Source organism: Procambarus clarkii, chromosome 31, assembly GCF_040958095.1.
Source record: "Procambarus clarkii isolate CNS0578487 chromosome 31, FALCON_Pclarkii_2.0, whole genome shotgun sequence".
NCBI lineage: Eukaryota > Metazoa > Arthropoda > Malacostraca > Decapoda > Cambaridae > Procambarus > Procambarus clarkii.
In genome coordinates, this window is record NC_091180.1 from 33,510,759 (window position 1) to 33,527,203 (window position 16,445).

At 36.9% G+C, this 16,445-nt stretch overlaps 2 protein-coding genes across 2 annotated transcripts in view; both read right to left on the reverse strand.

Annotated features, from left to right (window-relative positions):
• The window catches only part of LOC123758870 (uncharacterized), a 47,580-nt gene extending 45,202 nt beyond the window's left edge, over positions 1-2,378 (reverse strand). Inside the window, exon 1 of the mRNA XM_045743636.2 lies at positions 2,251-2,378. The gene's annotated coding sequence lies outside the window, so the exon portion shown is untranslated. The remainder of the gene's footprint in view (positions 1-2,250) is intronic.
• A 3,574-nt stretch (positions 2,379-5,952) lies between these two features.
• The window catches only part of LOC123758868 (uncharacterized), a 29,765-nt gene continuing 19,272 nt past the window's right edge, over positions 5,953-16,445 (reverse strand). Inside the window, exons 4-5 of the mRNA XM_045743633.2 lie at positions 15,878-16,016; positions 5,953-14,154 (exon numbers count right to left, since the gene is read on the reverse strand). Coding sequence (XP_045599589.1) covers positions 14,034-14,154; positions 15,878-16,016 — 260 coding nt within the window. The 3' untranslated portion in view covers positions 5,953-14,033. The remainder of the gene's footprint in view (positions 14,155-15,877; positions 16,017-16,445) is intronic.

A 16,445-nucleotide genomic window follows, 5' to 3' on the forward strand; every position in this document is an offset into this window, starting at 1 on the left:
GGAATTGAACGCCGACCTACATGAAGCGAGACCGTCGCTCTACCGTCCAGCCCAGGTGGTACAATTCAGAAACAAACACACCATTGCAGACAGTACAAACACTAGGCTTTTCAAAACAGGAAAACATCAAAATTATAAAACAAAAACACACGTTTACCCTGACTAAACAATACAAGCATAAAAATAATCCTTAACAATTACAATCATTAATTCACAACTCTCAGTAATAAACAAAGGACTGGTAAATATAGCATCAACTTCAACGTTATACAAAAAACACATGTAAATATAGTATAGATTTTATATGGTAATGATAATGAAATACAAAATCTCTCTCTACTTTATTATGTTCTTGTAAATGTAGATTTAAATGATTTAAATCATTTAAAAATTATTTAAACTAGATTTAAAGCTAGTAAATGCCAAACTCCAACATGGGAAAACACAGACACAAAGGAGCCCCCACAGACACAAAGGAGCCCCCACAGACACAAAGGAGCCCCCACAGACACAAAGGAGCCCCAACAAACACAAAGGAGCCCCCACAAACACAAAGGAGCCCCCACAGACACAAAGGAGCCCCCCACAGACACAGACAGCGGTTCTGTCAGTAACAGGGAACCTAAAGATACCACCACCACTATCAGGAACAATGAACACAAGAGACAATCGTGTACAAAGTGAGGAACAATCGAAAAGAACAAATTCCTTTAGTTCCAAATCTAGATAGAAAAATTTCTTTAATAGGGGGGGAGGGGAGAGTAAGAGAGCGGGACCTTTGACAAGCCGCCGGCGTCCTGTCCCCGTCAAGGCCACTATAGATGGTGGCCCTTAGGTAAATTCATCATATGAGCCCCTCTCCTTCCCTCATTCTGAATCATGCTTTTCATACTAACCTCCATTCTCCCTCTTCTCCCCCAAACCACTTGGGCTGAACGGTAGAGCGACGGCCTCTCTTCATGCAAGTCAGCGTTCAATCCCCCGAGACCGTCCACAAGTGGTTGGGCACCATTCCATCCCAAATCCTTATCCTGACCCCTTCCCAGTGCTATATAGTCGTGATGGCTTGGCGCTTTCTCCCTGATAAGTCTCTTCCCTTCCCCCAACTGGCTTGGCCACTTTACACAATCTGTGGCCAAATGTTCTCGTTTCATTCATATTTACATCAAAATATATCGAAGATTTGGTTTTGGTGTTGGGCCCAAGGCTAATCACCGGCATGGCTGTTAAGGTCACCACAGGAGCCCTAATGACCAACTAGCGGGTACCACTGTAGCTGTCACCCGTCATACTATATCTTGCCTCAATACATAAGATATAACGAATAACGTAATATTAAATACACCGGGAACACTACTTTCACTATTATGATTGATTAAACCATTATGGCTGTAACACAGATCTACTGTGTATTATGTGAATCCTCTTATGTGTATTATATATATATATTATATATATATATATATATATATATATATATATATATATATATATATATATATATATATATATATATATATATATATATATATATATATATATATAAAACGCTGAACTGTAATGCCAATCCTGACCTTAAAAGCTTCATTGAAGGTTGTAACAGAACCCATGTCCGCCACACCAGAAACAAATACCTTTATGATATTCCAAGAGTTCGACTTAAGCTAGAAATGCTCTACAAATCAAGGGACCCAGAATGTGGAATGACCTTCCCAACCATGTTAAAGACTGTACCTCTCTCAACCAGTTGAAGATAAAAGATAAGCACTACCTAATTAACTCCCTGTAACCTACCTTACCCCTATAATGTCAACCCATGTCTTATTTTTAAACAATGCTGTTTGTCGACCAAATTATATTTTTGCTGTTTTTCTGCCATGTTCCCCTTCTTTATTTTTATATAGTCGCAACACATTTTATACTTTAACCTCAATTTGTATTAAGTTTTAGTCTTTAGTGTTTTTCCTGTCCGAAACGCTTTGCGTAATAGTGGCTTTAGGCATTGTATGTACTAGCGCTATCTATAAATTCAGCAATATTTGTATCACCCCTTGTATGTGTGTACTTTACCCGAATAAACATTTACACATTTACTGTACTCACACTTAAATCACTTTGAACCATGAACAAATCCACAAGGGTCGTGACGATGGTTTGAACCTACGTCCGAGAGCATCCCAGACGCTGTCTTAATCGACTGAGTTACGACATGGTAAAAAGAATTGCAACCAGAAGCTCTACTGAACTAACTTGGATCCTGCAGCCTCTCCGAGACACAAACCAGGATTTTACACAATTCCTCCCATGCCAGTCGCCTGCTCGTCGTCAACTGACCCCAATTAACGAGGTGGGACCTCCCGGACACTACACTCACCATTGCTTCACTATAATATCAAAACTGGCAACCTGTAATACAGTTCAGCTTCTGACCACCAGAGGCGTTAACGCTCCCCTGTCATTACGCGATCCATATAATAATTTGCTGGCATTGTCATTGAAATTACGGGCTATTCATGCCCGTGCCACCTCTTAGGTGGCTTAATCTTTATCAATCATCGTCACTGAAACATTTAAATACATTCATGTTCTCTATTATGTATATATATTTGTGTATATATATATATATGTCGTACCTAGTAGCCAGAACGCACTTCTCAGCCTACTATGCAAGGCCCGATTTGCCTAATAAGCCAAGTTTTCATGAATTAATTGTTTTTCGACTACCTAACCTAACTTTTTCGGCTACCTAACCTAACCTAACCTATAAAGATAGGTTAGGTTAGGTTAGGTAGGGTTGGTTAGGTTCGGTCATATATCTACGTTAATTTTAACTCCAATAAAAAAAAATTGACCTCATACATAATGAAATGGGTAGCTTTATCATTTCATAAGAAAAAAATTAGAGAAAACATATTAATTCATGAAAAGTTGGCTTATTAGGCAAATCGGGCCTTGCATAGTAGTCCAAAAAGTGCGTTCTGGCTACTAGGTACGACATATATATATATATATATATATATATATATATATATATATATATATATATATATATATATATATATATATATATATATATATATATATATATATATACACACACACACGACAGTTTCAGGCATTTTATGATTAGCGGTTTTAGTATAAACAGTAATATGTGCGTTTTTGTTTTTAGTACCAAATTATCTAGCAGATAGATTCTTATAGTTATGCAAACAGCAAGTCACAACAACGTAGATAAACACTTCACACACAACCCACACATTTGGAAATTACAGGGAAGGTTTTAATCCTTCCTGTACCACTTATAAGGCGCGTAAAGAAAGAATGGCACTATATCTTCTCATCTTTCACCACACAAATTGACTTTTTCCCGACTTTACACGACGCGATATTGCAACAGGAATAGGGGAGACTGTAGTAGGAATAGGGAATATTAAGCAGAAATAGGGGATACTAAGCAGAAATAGGGGGATATTGTAACAGGGATAGGGGATACTGTAGCAGAAATAGGGGATATTAAGCAGGAATTGGGATGTTGTAGCAGAAATGGGGATATTGTAGAAGAAATAGGGGATATTGTAGCAGAAATAGGGGAGATTGTAGCAGAAATAGGGGATATTATTGCTGGAATAGTTGACATTGTCGCAGGGATATGGGATATAGTAGCAGGAATTGGGGATATTAAGCAAATATGGGGGATATTGTAAAAATATGAATAATATTGTGGCATGAAATTGGAACCCATTATTTGTATCAATGCCGGAGGGGCGGGGATGAAGTGGAACAAAATAGGAGTGAGGCATGCTAATACAGAGGTTTTAGGCAACCATAGAACTAGGAGCAAGGGAAAGGATTCCGATTATATGTGTGCGGTCCGTCTAATTACCGCAAGCTACCACAAGCTACACAAGCTTCACTAAGCTTCCTGGCAATACGTTAGTAATGAATAAATATGATATATTTACTTATTATAATGTTGGTGCTGAATGTACAACACGAAAAAACATAATTTTAATCTGAAAAAGTATCTTTTTATAAAGAAATTAGACGAAAATAAAGAGCTGGTGACGCCAAATCAAGTCGACGATCCAAGCGTCGGTTAGGTTAGGTTAGGTTAGGTTAGGTTAGGTTAGGTTAGGTTAGGTTAGGTTAGGTTAGTTTAGTTTAGTTTAGGTTAGGTTTGGTTAGGTTAGGTCAGGTTAGGTTGGGTCAGGTTAGGTCAACCTAACTTAACATATCATATTTATTCATTACTAACGTATTGCCAGGAAGCTTTGTGAAGCTTGTGTAGCTTGTGGTAGCTTGCGGTAATTAGACGGACCCTATGTGTGGCATTTTTCCAAGAAGGGAAGCTAGAATTGAATGCCTGTCAAGGGCATTTGGAGTCAATTGTTGACTAGACAAACAATGGTAATCAAATGCAATATCATTTATTGATAAATGGGAACACTTCTATGGAAGTGTTAATGGATTTGTTACTTCCGTGGAAGGAATGACATGTATGCTCGAGATGGGGTTCATTTATCAAGGGCTGGGGTTGTTACTTTTGCCAATTCGTTGGAATCTGTGGTTGGAGGAGTGTGTTTGGGTTTAAACTGTTAGTAGATAATAGTGATATGGGAATGGATTTGGGGAAAGGAGGCAATCAAAGTATTTGTCTACAAGGAAAATGTCTAGGTAAAAGAAACTGAGATGGAGAAGAAAATAGCAATAACCGTATGATATATTAAATGAAATAGAAAGCATCTAGAAAATAAAATAAACCCTCTTGTCTGCACAGAAACAAGACATTATTGTAGGTATTTTAATATATATTCCTTTGACTTTAAGGAAAGGAAGTTGGTGATTCAACTGTATAAACCTGTGTGCAGTCCCATTTGGATTACTGTATCCAAGCATGAAGACCACATCTTCAGGACATAGCTGCGCTGGAGAAAGTGCAACACCGGGCAACAAAAATAATTCTAGAGATAAGTAATCTCTGGTATCAGGAACCTAACAACACTGCAAAAAAAGCATGACAGGGTGGATCTCATTGAAACTTTTAAAATAATAAACAATTTGGTGAATGTTGATCCAGAAAATTTCTTCTATAGGTCAGATGTAACACAAACAAGGAACAACGGGATTCAAGCTCAACAAGCCACAATGTAGGGTTGAGAGCAGAATATGCTTTTTTACCCACAGGGTTATAAGCAGAAATAGTCTCTTGAAGACTATGTAACATCAGAGCAGATACAGAGGCGGTAGCATCAGCCAAGCAGGGGCTGAGGATAACAGAAATAGTGCCTGGGAAAAGAGAATTTATTTCCATGACCCTTTCAATGGTATTAGCTTCACTGAAATGATAAAAAGAAACAAAACAGTTGGAAAGACTTTAGTGGTGGTGGCATTGAACATGACCTCATCCTAGAATGTTATCATACCAAAAACGTAAGGTACTTATCAGTAGAAAGCATTGTTGTTGTTTGTTGTTTTAGATTTAGCTACTCAGAATGAAATGTCCATGTAGCACGGGCTATAGTGAGCCCGTTAGAAAGCACCAAGCCATTATGACTATATAGCACTTGCAAAAGATTGGGATAAGGATTTGGGATGGTACGGAGGAAGGGGGGGAGGGAAGAAATGGTGCCCAACCAATTGCATGAACGAGAATCGAACACCAATCTGCAAGAAGCGAGACTGTTGCTCTACCGTCCACTATACCAAGAAGGCAATAAAGAAATTTAAGATGAAGTTAAAAGAACTATGGAAGAGCATGTGTGAGAACAAAGAAAAGCTCCAGAATGCAGAAATGGAGATAGTGAAAGCTATGAAGGCCACACGGGAGGATCAGGATATTAATCATATTAGTTCATTTGTATTGGGTAAACCAAAAGATCTCTTACGTGAGCCACTGCACTAACACACTTCATTACTCAGTACCATAATGATTTAAATTAAACTTGCATCTTCATTTAATATGCAGTACTTTATTTCCAGTTAGAGGATATTACAAATATTCTGCAAAATATAAATTCCTGTTATTTTGATGAATGACAATTTACCTTTTATGAGAAAAGCATATCTTATTGAGATTTATTAATGGAAAAATAGTCCACATATTCCAGTTACAGGATCACCACAGTTCAAAGTTATATATTAGTCACAAATTTATTTGTATAACCAAAACCAAAATGAAACCCCAGAAATCTAATAGAAAATATGTAACAGTATTATAAACAAGAATCATAACTTACCATATTTTCCAGCAGATAGGATGCATTGCTGTAACATTACGTTTAATTTAAGCTTGATACTGTAGCTTATGGGAAAGAATGTCGCAATACGAAAGCGGCACTTTAAAATCACTTTCAATAAATGTACAATGAAACATGCTAAGATTATATTTTTCAACAAAATACCTTTTATAAGTATCTTAAATGCCAGCAAATATGGTATTTTCTTCTCCAAACTGAACCTGTCCCATACCATTATATTAATCCTATTTTATAAATTTAAGAATTTATACATCTCTAGCTACTGTATATATAACTGCATATATATTTATATTTACATCAACATACAGTATTCTAATAATTGTGATGAACAACAATAAATGTACAGAAGCAAACTCTTCTGCATCTCAAAATGTAAACATGTAATTCGCTGCACAAAGATATTCAACATAATTATTACGTAATATTTGGTCCCTTGCTGCTTAAACCCTTTCAAATAAGAATAAAATAATAAAGTTTCTAGCTGACTACTGGATAAAACTCTGGACTTCCAAATGAAGCTGAAAATACAAACCTTCCAGATTTTATACCGAGATGCATTCCTGGACACATCATGAACATTACAATCATGTAAAATACAGAATGCTCCATATTTTACATAAGTGCATTCCTACAGATACTGTGTGGAACTGAGTCTTTTAAAATGACGTTCAGACCCAAATGGGATAAATAAGATCTATTCCAGGAAAATAATGTTTGCTAAATATGGAGAGACTAATTATATTTTATATGTACAGTAAAAATAGAATCTTTTATTGATGCATTTGGGCAACACACAATATCTAGATTCCTTTACTAAATTTGGAAGAATTTTTTAATTACCATAAATTAAATGCAAGAGCATTATAAAATGTTAATAAAAATATCTAACCCAAATACAAAGTAAAAAGATCAATAAAACACTGCTTTCCCCACCCCACATGTGAACTCCTACCATCTCACATGTGAACTCCTACCACCTCACATGTGAACTCCTACCATCTCACATGTGAACTCCTACCACCTTACATGTGAACTCCTACCATCTCACATGTGAACTCCTACCACCTCACATGTGAAGTCCTACAGTCTCACATGTGAACCCATTCCTCTTTATACATCAACTCCTTCCCAGTGGACAAAACATGCTCGAGTACTGTTGAATTAATGTTGCTTGCCCAACATGTGTCCACTGGGTTACACCAGTGGGCACATGATGTGTTGCACCTGTTTTTGCAACTGTGTATAAATATCCCTATATAACGCTTTGAGTGGAGAACTGAATTTACAGCAAACAATTGAATATGATCTTAATTAAACACATCACAACACACTATTCAGAATCATGCCATGTTGTGTTAGGATTTCAATTGGCTTAGAATATAACATAATACTCAGATTTTTAAGACCTATCTTAATTTTTCATAATGAATGTAGGTAATAACTAATATAGTTTCTTGCAGTCATTTAAAACACCATTTTCTTCATAATAGTAAACATAATCCAAGCCACTTACTCTCATATCAACACACTTAATACAACATATACAGACTGGGGTACATATACAGTACAATATTAAAAACATTAAGGGTGGACTTTTTTTAAATATCACACTTCTGAAATAAGAAGTACTATGCAGAGGATAAGTCCCAATAATGAGACTGAAAGCCAATAAACCAACCCGCCACACACATGAAAAGAAATAGAGCACGGGGAAACAAATTATTATGTAAATACATAAGAGATACTAAATATGCCAGCTGGCACTGACCCTCTACTTACCTCATCCTTAATCCATTAAAGCATGCACTATGCTGTATGCTCCCTGTTCCGTCCCCCACTTTAGATAAGATATATATATTTGAGTATTATAAAATACAGTAGAGTGGTACCTTCGTTTACAAATTAATTAATCCGTTCCCAGAGACGGGTCGTAACCCGAAACGAATTTTCCCATAAGAAATAATGTAGATTGAATTAATCCATTCCACACTCCAAAAAATATTAACTTCAAAATACATTTCATACATAATAAACACAAATATTTTGTACTATAGTATGTACAAGTTATACCTTACCTTTATTGATGACTCATGTTGGCGTATGGAAGACAGTGAGGAAGGGGAGGAGAGGTGGTAGTGTCAGGAAGGGGAGTCCCCTTCCATTATAACATCAGGCAGTGGTGACTTCTCCGGGGTACACTCTCTCCTACGTTTTGCAGGCATACCACTAGGACCTGGTTGTGGCTCACTGCTTGTTTCTCTCACTAAGAACCTTTCCATAGAAACTTGTTTTTCCTCTATGGTCATCCTCACATGTGTTTTCATAGGTTGAACCTTACCACTGACTTTCTTGGGACCCATGCATGGTATATAATAATTACTTTTATGTTTAGAAACCAAAAAAGCTTAAAAACAATTAAATTCTTTACAAAGAACTAAAGTGCGAGAGGAACTGTTAAACTGAGGCACCATTTCCAGTTCCACCAGGAACTATGCACTCGGTCGACCCATTCGTGTATCGACAAACTTGAAACTCGAGGCAAAGCTCGTAAACTGAATAGAATTTTACGAAGAAATTGAGCTCGTAACCCCAAAAATTCGTAAATAGGGGCATTCATTAGCCGAGGTTCCACTGTGTAAGGAAAAACACGAAATAGCCCAGTAATGAAGTCTAAAATTCACGTGGAAACATTCCATAGAAGTATTTACGAAAATAAAGCCACTGCACCATGTGTCATTAACTCATTTTTGTTTCATGAGACAAGCTCTTAGAAGCTTGCCAGGAACCTAAATGTTGTTCAAAGGCAACAGAACAACCCGCCAAACACATGACAAAACTACGATGCTGCTACAACATTCGAACAAGTTTGAACATCACCTAACAAGTTGTAAAAACCAATATAACAAGTTGTAACAACATTCTTATACATCATAAAAATGTTATAACAAGATGTAACCACTTTATTACAAGTTGTAATGAGCAGAAAATGGGGAGAGTTACGGTGTGTGTGTTTGCAGGGAATGCAGCAACCACTCTTATTCCATTCTAGATTAAATTCTTCTCTTTGAGCATTTTAAAATCCCCTTACATTTTTTATCTACCAAACAAAAACAAATAATTGCATGCCTGGATTGAGAGAAAATGTCAACAAAGTCTTCATGTCAAAGAGAACTCACCATAATATTAATCAGCTGAACATCATTTAATCTGAACAATATTACATAAGTACTAGGTAATAATAATTTCCATATTGTCTACCATTCTGAGTATTTTATTTTATTGGCACATCACACCCCATCCCTACAGAGCACACACACACACTCTAGAAGAGTAACACTAAGTTACTCTATCTTATTTACCTAATTGTCACTCTCTCTCTCTAGTGGCCTCGACAAAAATAATTAGCCAGCGGCTTATTGAAGGTTTTCGCCCCTCCCCATTTGTCTTAATTCTGTACAGGGAATATATTTTCCTGTGTCCAAATAAAACAGTGTCACATGGGACTGTATCCAACATATCCAAAATTCATCCAGGTAAGAAATATACTTGCTGGATTAGACATAACCCGAGAGACCCAATGTATTTGATATCTTGAATACCCGAGTGGAAAAGTAAGGTCAAGCCAACGAACCTGCTTATACTCACACATGTGTGTGTTCCATACTACACTCGCTTATCAGTGTCTATAAGGAGTATGATCTAGCTCTTTAGTTCCCCACCTTCTAGTTACTTAATTACCTATAGACAGTTTGGAGAGTTCTTGCACAACCTACTGGGAACCAGGTTTTCATAGTCATAACTTAAGATTGGTAAGGATGTTGCTGTCAACAGGCCATATATCCATCACATCCTGGCTGGTTTAGTAAATACTGCACAAACCTGTTCAAAGTCCTCTTAAAAAGTTAACTTTTGTTCTGACAATATTCTTATATTTGCTGGAAGGTTACAAAGTTGTGGGCTTCTGATGTTCATACAGCATTCTCAAATTGTGAATATGGCACCTCTACATCATCACTGTGTCACCCAACCACTTGGGCTGGACGATAGAATGACGGTCTCACTTCATGCAGGTCAGCGTTCAATCCCCGACTGTCCAAGTAATTGCGCACCTTTCCCATCCCAAATCCACAACCTGATCCCTTCCTACTGCTATATAGTTGCAATGGCTTGGCACTTTCTCCTAATAGTTCACATTCCCTTCTTCACTGTGTATTTTCAAGTTCCTACAATATCCTTCACTCCACCAAGTTATTTTAGTGTGCAGATTTGGGGCCTGACCTTTGAGTATCTTCAATGTACTGTACCTGTACATATCCTATAATCTCTCATTACCATTCCAGAGTAGTATATACTGTGTATATATATGTATATATATAATTGCTTTGAGATGGTCCCAGTACGGTGATTTCAGTTATTTACTACATATGTGTACAGTTTGTTCTCTCGTAATTTACTACACAAAGGAACTATGGGCACATGCAAGCATTAAATAACAAACATGAACTTGTGAATTATGTGTGTGTACAGAAATAATATATTACTGCAAAAAACAAACATGGATAAATATAGATGATAGTTTTTTTTTTGCAGTAAAAAAAATATACAGACTAGTTGAACATTTGATGGGATGTATGAGAGGAGATTGTTACAACCGAATGTGGACAAAAGTTGTGTGTTAAACAAATGTGAATTGTGAAGTGTTGGAAGTGATTGATCTGAGTAAATACTTTTGGTTAAGACAAACAAAATACAGTAAAAAATAGATACAGCCAAAGGTTAAATTAACAAGTGTTCATGCCAATTTTGACATACAACTTCAAGACGACGACAAAGTAATATCATGGAGGGATGTAATGTAAAAATTAATGAATCACAAGATTCAATAAAGCATATCGAGATGGTTTACCATGTTGAATACATGGATAATGGATGAACAGTGGACCGAGTGTATGTCAGTGAATCTGAAATAGAAAGAGAAGAGAAGAGAGAGGATAGGAGGAAGTTGTTCGGATATGGTAAATGAGTATGTAAGGACACAGGGAGCAGATGTGTACACTGCACAAGATAAATGTAAGAGACAAGACTGGGTTGAAGTGATTTCTAAGAAGGGAGTGAATGAATTTGTATATACCAACTACAATTCATGAGGAGCACTCTGCATCTGGTCTTATGAAGCGGGGGAACGCTACTGGAGTGTGGAGGTGGGTTCTTGAACAACCACTTCCTTCGTTCCTTCCCTTTTACATTAGTGTTAATTCGATTGTATATGCAGCAGCTTTGTTACACTAAAACCCTTTTAACAATTTTGATGAAACTTTCACCAAGATGATAAATAAAAATTAAACAATAAATGAGTTTTGTTTTCTAAATATTTAAACAAATATTTCATGTCAGTTTATTATTAACCAATATTTACTCTAAAATAAAATAAAATTAGAGTACTCTACATGCAAAACCTATTATACAATATTCTTATAGGCAGTAAGTTCATATTTGCATCAGCAGCTGACTAATACAGTATAAGGCACAAAATTCCCTAAGACAAGAAATGTCATTTAAAACAACCACACACACACACTAGTTTCTACCATTACTGAGTCTATGAGCAAGTTGAAACATTATACCAAGAGCACCAATGAAGACCAAGATGTAAAGTCAATATAGCTTAAGCATGATATGTATATGTTTTTCTGAATGCTTTTTATTTCATTCTCTGTGGCTATGGAGCCCCATAACTGCACTAGGTACCCCCCTTATAAGTATACATATATACATACATACATATAAGGTACCTCTTATATGTATGTGTAATTTCCCTAAGTAATTACCTAAATGTAGTTACAGTGTGTGTGTGTGTGTGTGTGTGTGTGTGTGTGTGTGTGTGTGTGTGTGTGTGTGTGTGTGTGTGTGTGTGTGTGTGTGTGTGTATATGTGTGTAATTACCTAAGTGTAGTTACAGGATGAAAGCTATGCTCATGGTGTCCCGTCTTCCCAGTACTCTTAGGTGTGTGTGTGTTCACCACCTCCTTTCTACACCCTTGATGTCATCTTCTAACATCCATTTACTAGCCAGTACCACTTCTAAATCTCTTTCAATTCTCGAGATCAATAGTATCTTTTCAGATAATTTGTATGTGAGGGTGTGTATCTGTATATATATGTTTAATATCTGTAAAACCATTCTTGGTTAAAATGCCTGCAAAGGTTCAAGGTTATTTTAACATACTTAGATATCAGAGGAAACTACCTGGGTCATCCATATATATATGAACAAACTAATTACATCATAAACATCTCATTCAAATACTTTACAGTGAACCCTTAATCATTCAGATTTAGAATCATTTAGGTATCACAATATGACTACAAAGCATTTTGTAAGATACTGATTTTAGAGCTGGAGCCAGAAACCGTTGACCAGGTATCTTAGGGAATCATTTATGTATCACAATATGACTACAAAGTATTTCAACAGATGATGAAACTATTAAGAAACCAAACAGCACTCCCCTGGTCGAAGGTTTCTGGCCCCAGCCCTAAAATCAGTATAACTTCCCCTAACAGTTTAACTTATAGACTGAACTATTGGGATGAATGCCATCAACCTTTCTCTAAAGTTTAACTGGACTGCATATATATATAATACTGAGTATTATGCTTCAAGCATATAAATTCTTTATAATAAAGAATAAATCTCACCTTTTTTCAAGTCATCAATTTATATCACTCGTCATTAAAAAAAAAAAAAAGGGGGGGCACATTGAATAATGTGTTCAGTAAAGTAAACAGCTACAATGCACACAGTTGCCAAATATTTTACAAAACTATCTTGATTTGTGAAACAACTGGTCGGTGATTTCTATATAACAGTTTGCTTACACGCAACATTATTGATGATGAACAACACTCACCAGAGGAAACAGCCTCCTTCACACCCTACCATCACACAAGCATTAAATTCTTGTGAGAAAATAAATGGCCCCAAAAAATATGAATATAAACAACATCTTTCGAGTGTTCAGTATGGCTTCATCCAAGAAAAAAAATTAAAAGATATTTCTTTTTCTTACTTATTTAGCTTGAAGTAACAACAATCATTCAAACTCTTTTTGTCAAGTAAAGCATTGTACTGGAAAATTACAGCACATTCATCATCTAATTTCCCACCACTTGGATTAGACGCTAGTGCAACGGGCTCATTTCTTCCAGGTTGGTGTTCAATCCACGATTGTCCTAGTGATTGGGCAATACTTTTTTTTTCCTAAACTCTATTCTAAATCTTTATCCTCATGTTCCTTCCAAGTGCTACATACTCATAATTGCTTAGTACTTTATCATAATGATTATCTTACCTCATCACTTAATTTAGCTTTTTTATGATTAAAAAAGACTTCACAGGACAACTTGTCCCATGTATTGACAAATTTTAAATATTTAAAAATATGTACCTCTATACTGTCCTTTCTCTTGAATGTAGTCCTATAAAAAGCTTGTAACTAGCACTGTATACGTGTATGCGATAATTTCCAACCTAAAAAAATCAATTCCTATTGGTTAAAATGTAATTAGATACAAGAAATTCAAATTGTCACCCAATGTAAACAAACACAGGACACCCTCCAAATTGTCACATATAATGATATAATAAATAGATAAAAATTCATTGAAAATAACAGGTGGGAAAAGTGTCAGATTTCAACCTCCTTTCGTTCATACTGAAGAAGATAACTGAATCGTAGCCATGACAGGACTATGCGAGTTATCTTCCGACCGTCAGAAGGGAAACATCATTCTCAGCATGAACAAGGAATGAGTGAGCTGCTGACTGGTGAGGAACCATAAAACTGGTCCAACCGTCCACTGAAAGAGTGCCGATGAACGCCTGTACTTCAACCTAGAATTAAGAATAGCACAAATTAAGAAAGAGAGTACACAATAATCCTGGATTAAAAGTTGGCCTTTCCGTTTTAACTTTCATTTTAACTTAAATAGCAGCACAGTTTGGGGGTTAATCTGTAATATATAATTTCTATTGTAATGTTTTAGTTGTACTTTTCATCATACAGTTGCCTTTTTATTTTATAATGCTTAAAATTTTGTATTACTACAATCATTTCTCACACTTAACAATACTGATCAGAGCTGAATTACTCAGTACCTTGATTTGATACACACACACACACACTAAGGACTGGCTTAAGAATAGAGTATTAGAATTAAAGAAACTGCAGAAGGCTTATTGGCCCATACAAGGCAGCTCCTTAATTCTACAAGTTATGACATCATTATTTTCATGTTCGATGTTATTTTATCGGTCTCGTCCTACTACATCATTGAGAGACGGGTCAGGCCAAAATGTTCCATCACATGTCCACTATATATGCCTCTCTGAAGAAGAAAACTGACTCAAAATAAAAAGCCAAAGCATATGCAATGTAGGGGACACAAAACATAACTGAGAAGCAGCAAAACACAAAAATAAAGCAATGGTCCCCTGTGTAACTATTGGTTCAGGGATAGCCAACACCACTTATCTGACTGAGTAGTAGTAGTAGGAGAGACCATTTAGATCAGTGTGATCCAGACAGACATTAGGGAAGTACACACAGAAATCACAATAGCGTGATACATCAAATGAACAAATCCACAAGGGCCGTGATGAGGGCTCGAACCAACATGCGGGATGATTCCAGACGCATCTTAGTCGATTGCGCCACGACATGGTCAAAAGAATTGCAACTGGGAGTGCTACTACCCTCACTCGGATTCCATAGCCTCTCCAAGACACAAACCGGGGTTTTACACAATTCACCTTGGCTCTGACAACCAGATGTTTTACCTCTTCGCCCTTACTTCAATACACACAGAAATCACAATAGCGTGATACATCAAATGAACAAATCAACAAGGATCGTGGCGTAATCGACTAAGGCGCTTCTGGGATCATCTCGGACGTAGGTTCAAACCCTCATCACGGCCCTTGTGGATTTGTTCACTAGGGCAGTGAGTGAGGTATGTAGATGGTTGAGACACCTAAGTGACCTGGGCTACCATTTGATGGTAGTTACGCCCACTATAGTTAGGGTAGTTATCTCAGAAGCAATGATCATTTGCCTTACTAGCCTCAGGATTATTATATTGCTTTAAGTAGTTGCTTCTTTTATTGTGTCTATTCTTTCTGGGTTTTTTTTTGGGGGGGGGGGGATACATGACCAACCAGGTTGTGATTCATACGTCAGGCTGTAAGCAGTCCCGTCCACAGCCTGGTTGATCAGACCACCAACCACAGGAACATTGATCCTTGCAATCACCACTAGGTAGGTTGGGTCAATCTCTGATGCATAGGATCCTTTCAACTCATAGCGAAAGCCAGATTCTGGGCCTGGCTCTTGGTAGGTCAGGGCAGGTCTCAAGAGGCCTGGTGCACTTCCCTAAGGCTTGGCATTACCAGTGCTTTAAGCAAGGGGAGCTACTGGGGAGGCCTTCCCAGAATAGGCAAAATGATTTGGAAATGTAGATTATTTGTGAATCTGAACCCGGTGCAGAGTTATACAGTTCAGATTTTGGAAGGTCCATTGTATCTTCTATAATGACAAACTTTTAAATAGTTCGCTTACCTAAATGTAAGACGAGTTGTCTTGAGATCACTCTCCTCCATTTTAATCACGAATCGAGGCTTCAGAAAAGAACTCGATTCTAATATTATTAGGCTATTAGGCTTGTATTCAACTACTTTGACCAAAGTCACATATTCTCCTGAAAATAAGAGCAAAAATATTAGTAATAAAACAAGGTGGAAGGGAGAGTGGGATGAGAGATGATATAGATGAGCCTACCAGTGTGTCGAAGACAGGACAAAAATTGACAGGAAGACGAAGACATGATCCCTAGAGCACGTTTTCTATTTGCTAATTTAATGCCAGCATTACCCATGATTCAATCAATATTAGGACAAAATCTTACAAGCACAAATCTTCCTCTCTCGTGATACAAGCAATATCATACAGTATATTCTTTTAAAATATAATTACCCTTCCCCCGTTCCCCACGTCTACCTTTTACTCTTTCTCTGTTTGGTGAAATGGATAATATACGTAGCACTCCAGTCAGTTTAAGTGCTGTCAGCCTGACTAGAAAAGAAAAAAACTGTGTGGATGTATTCCCACCCGTCACTAGAGGGACCTC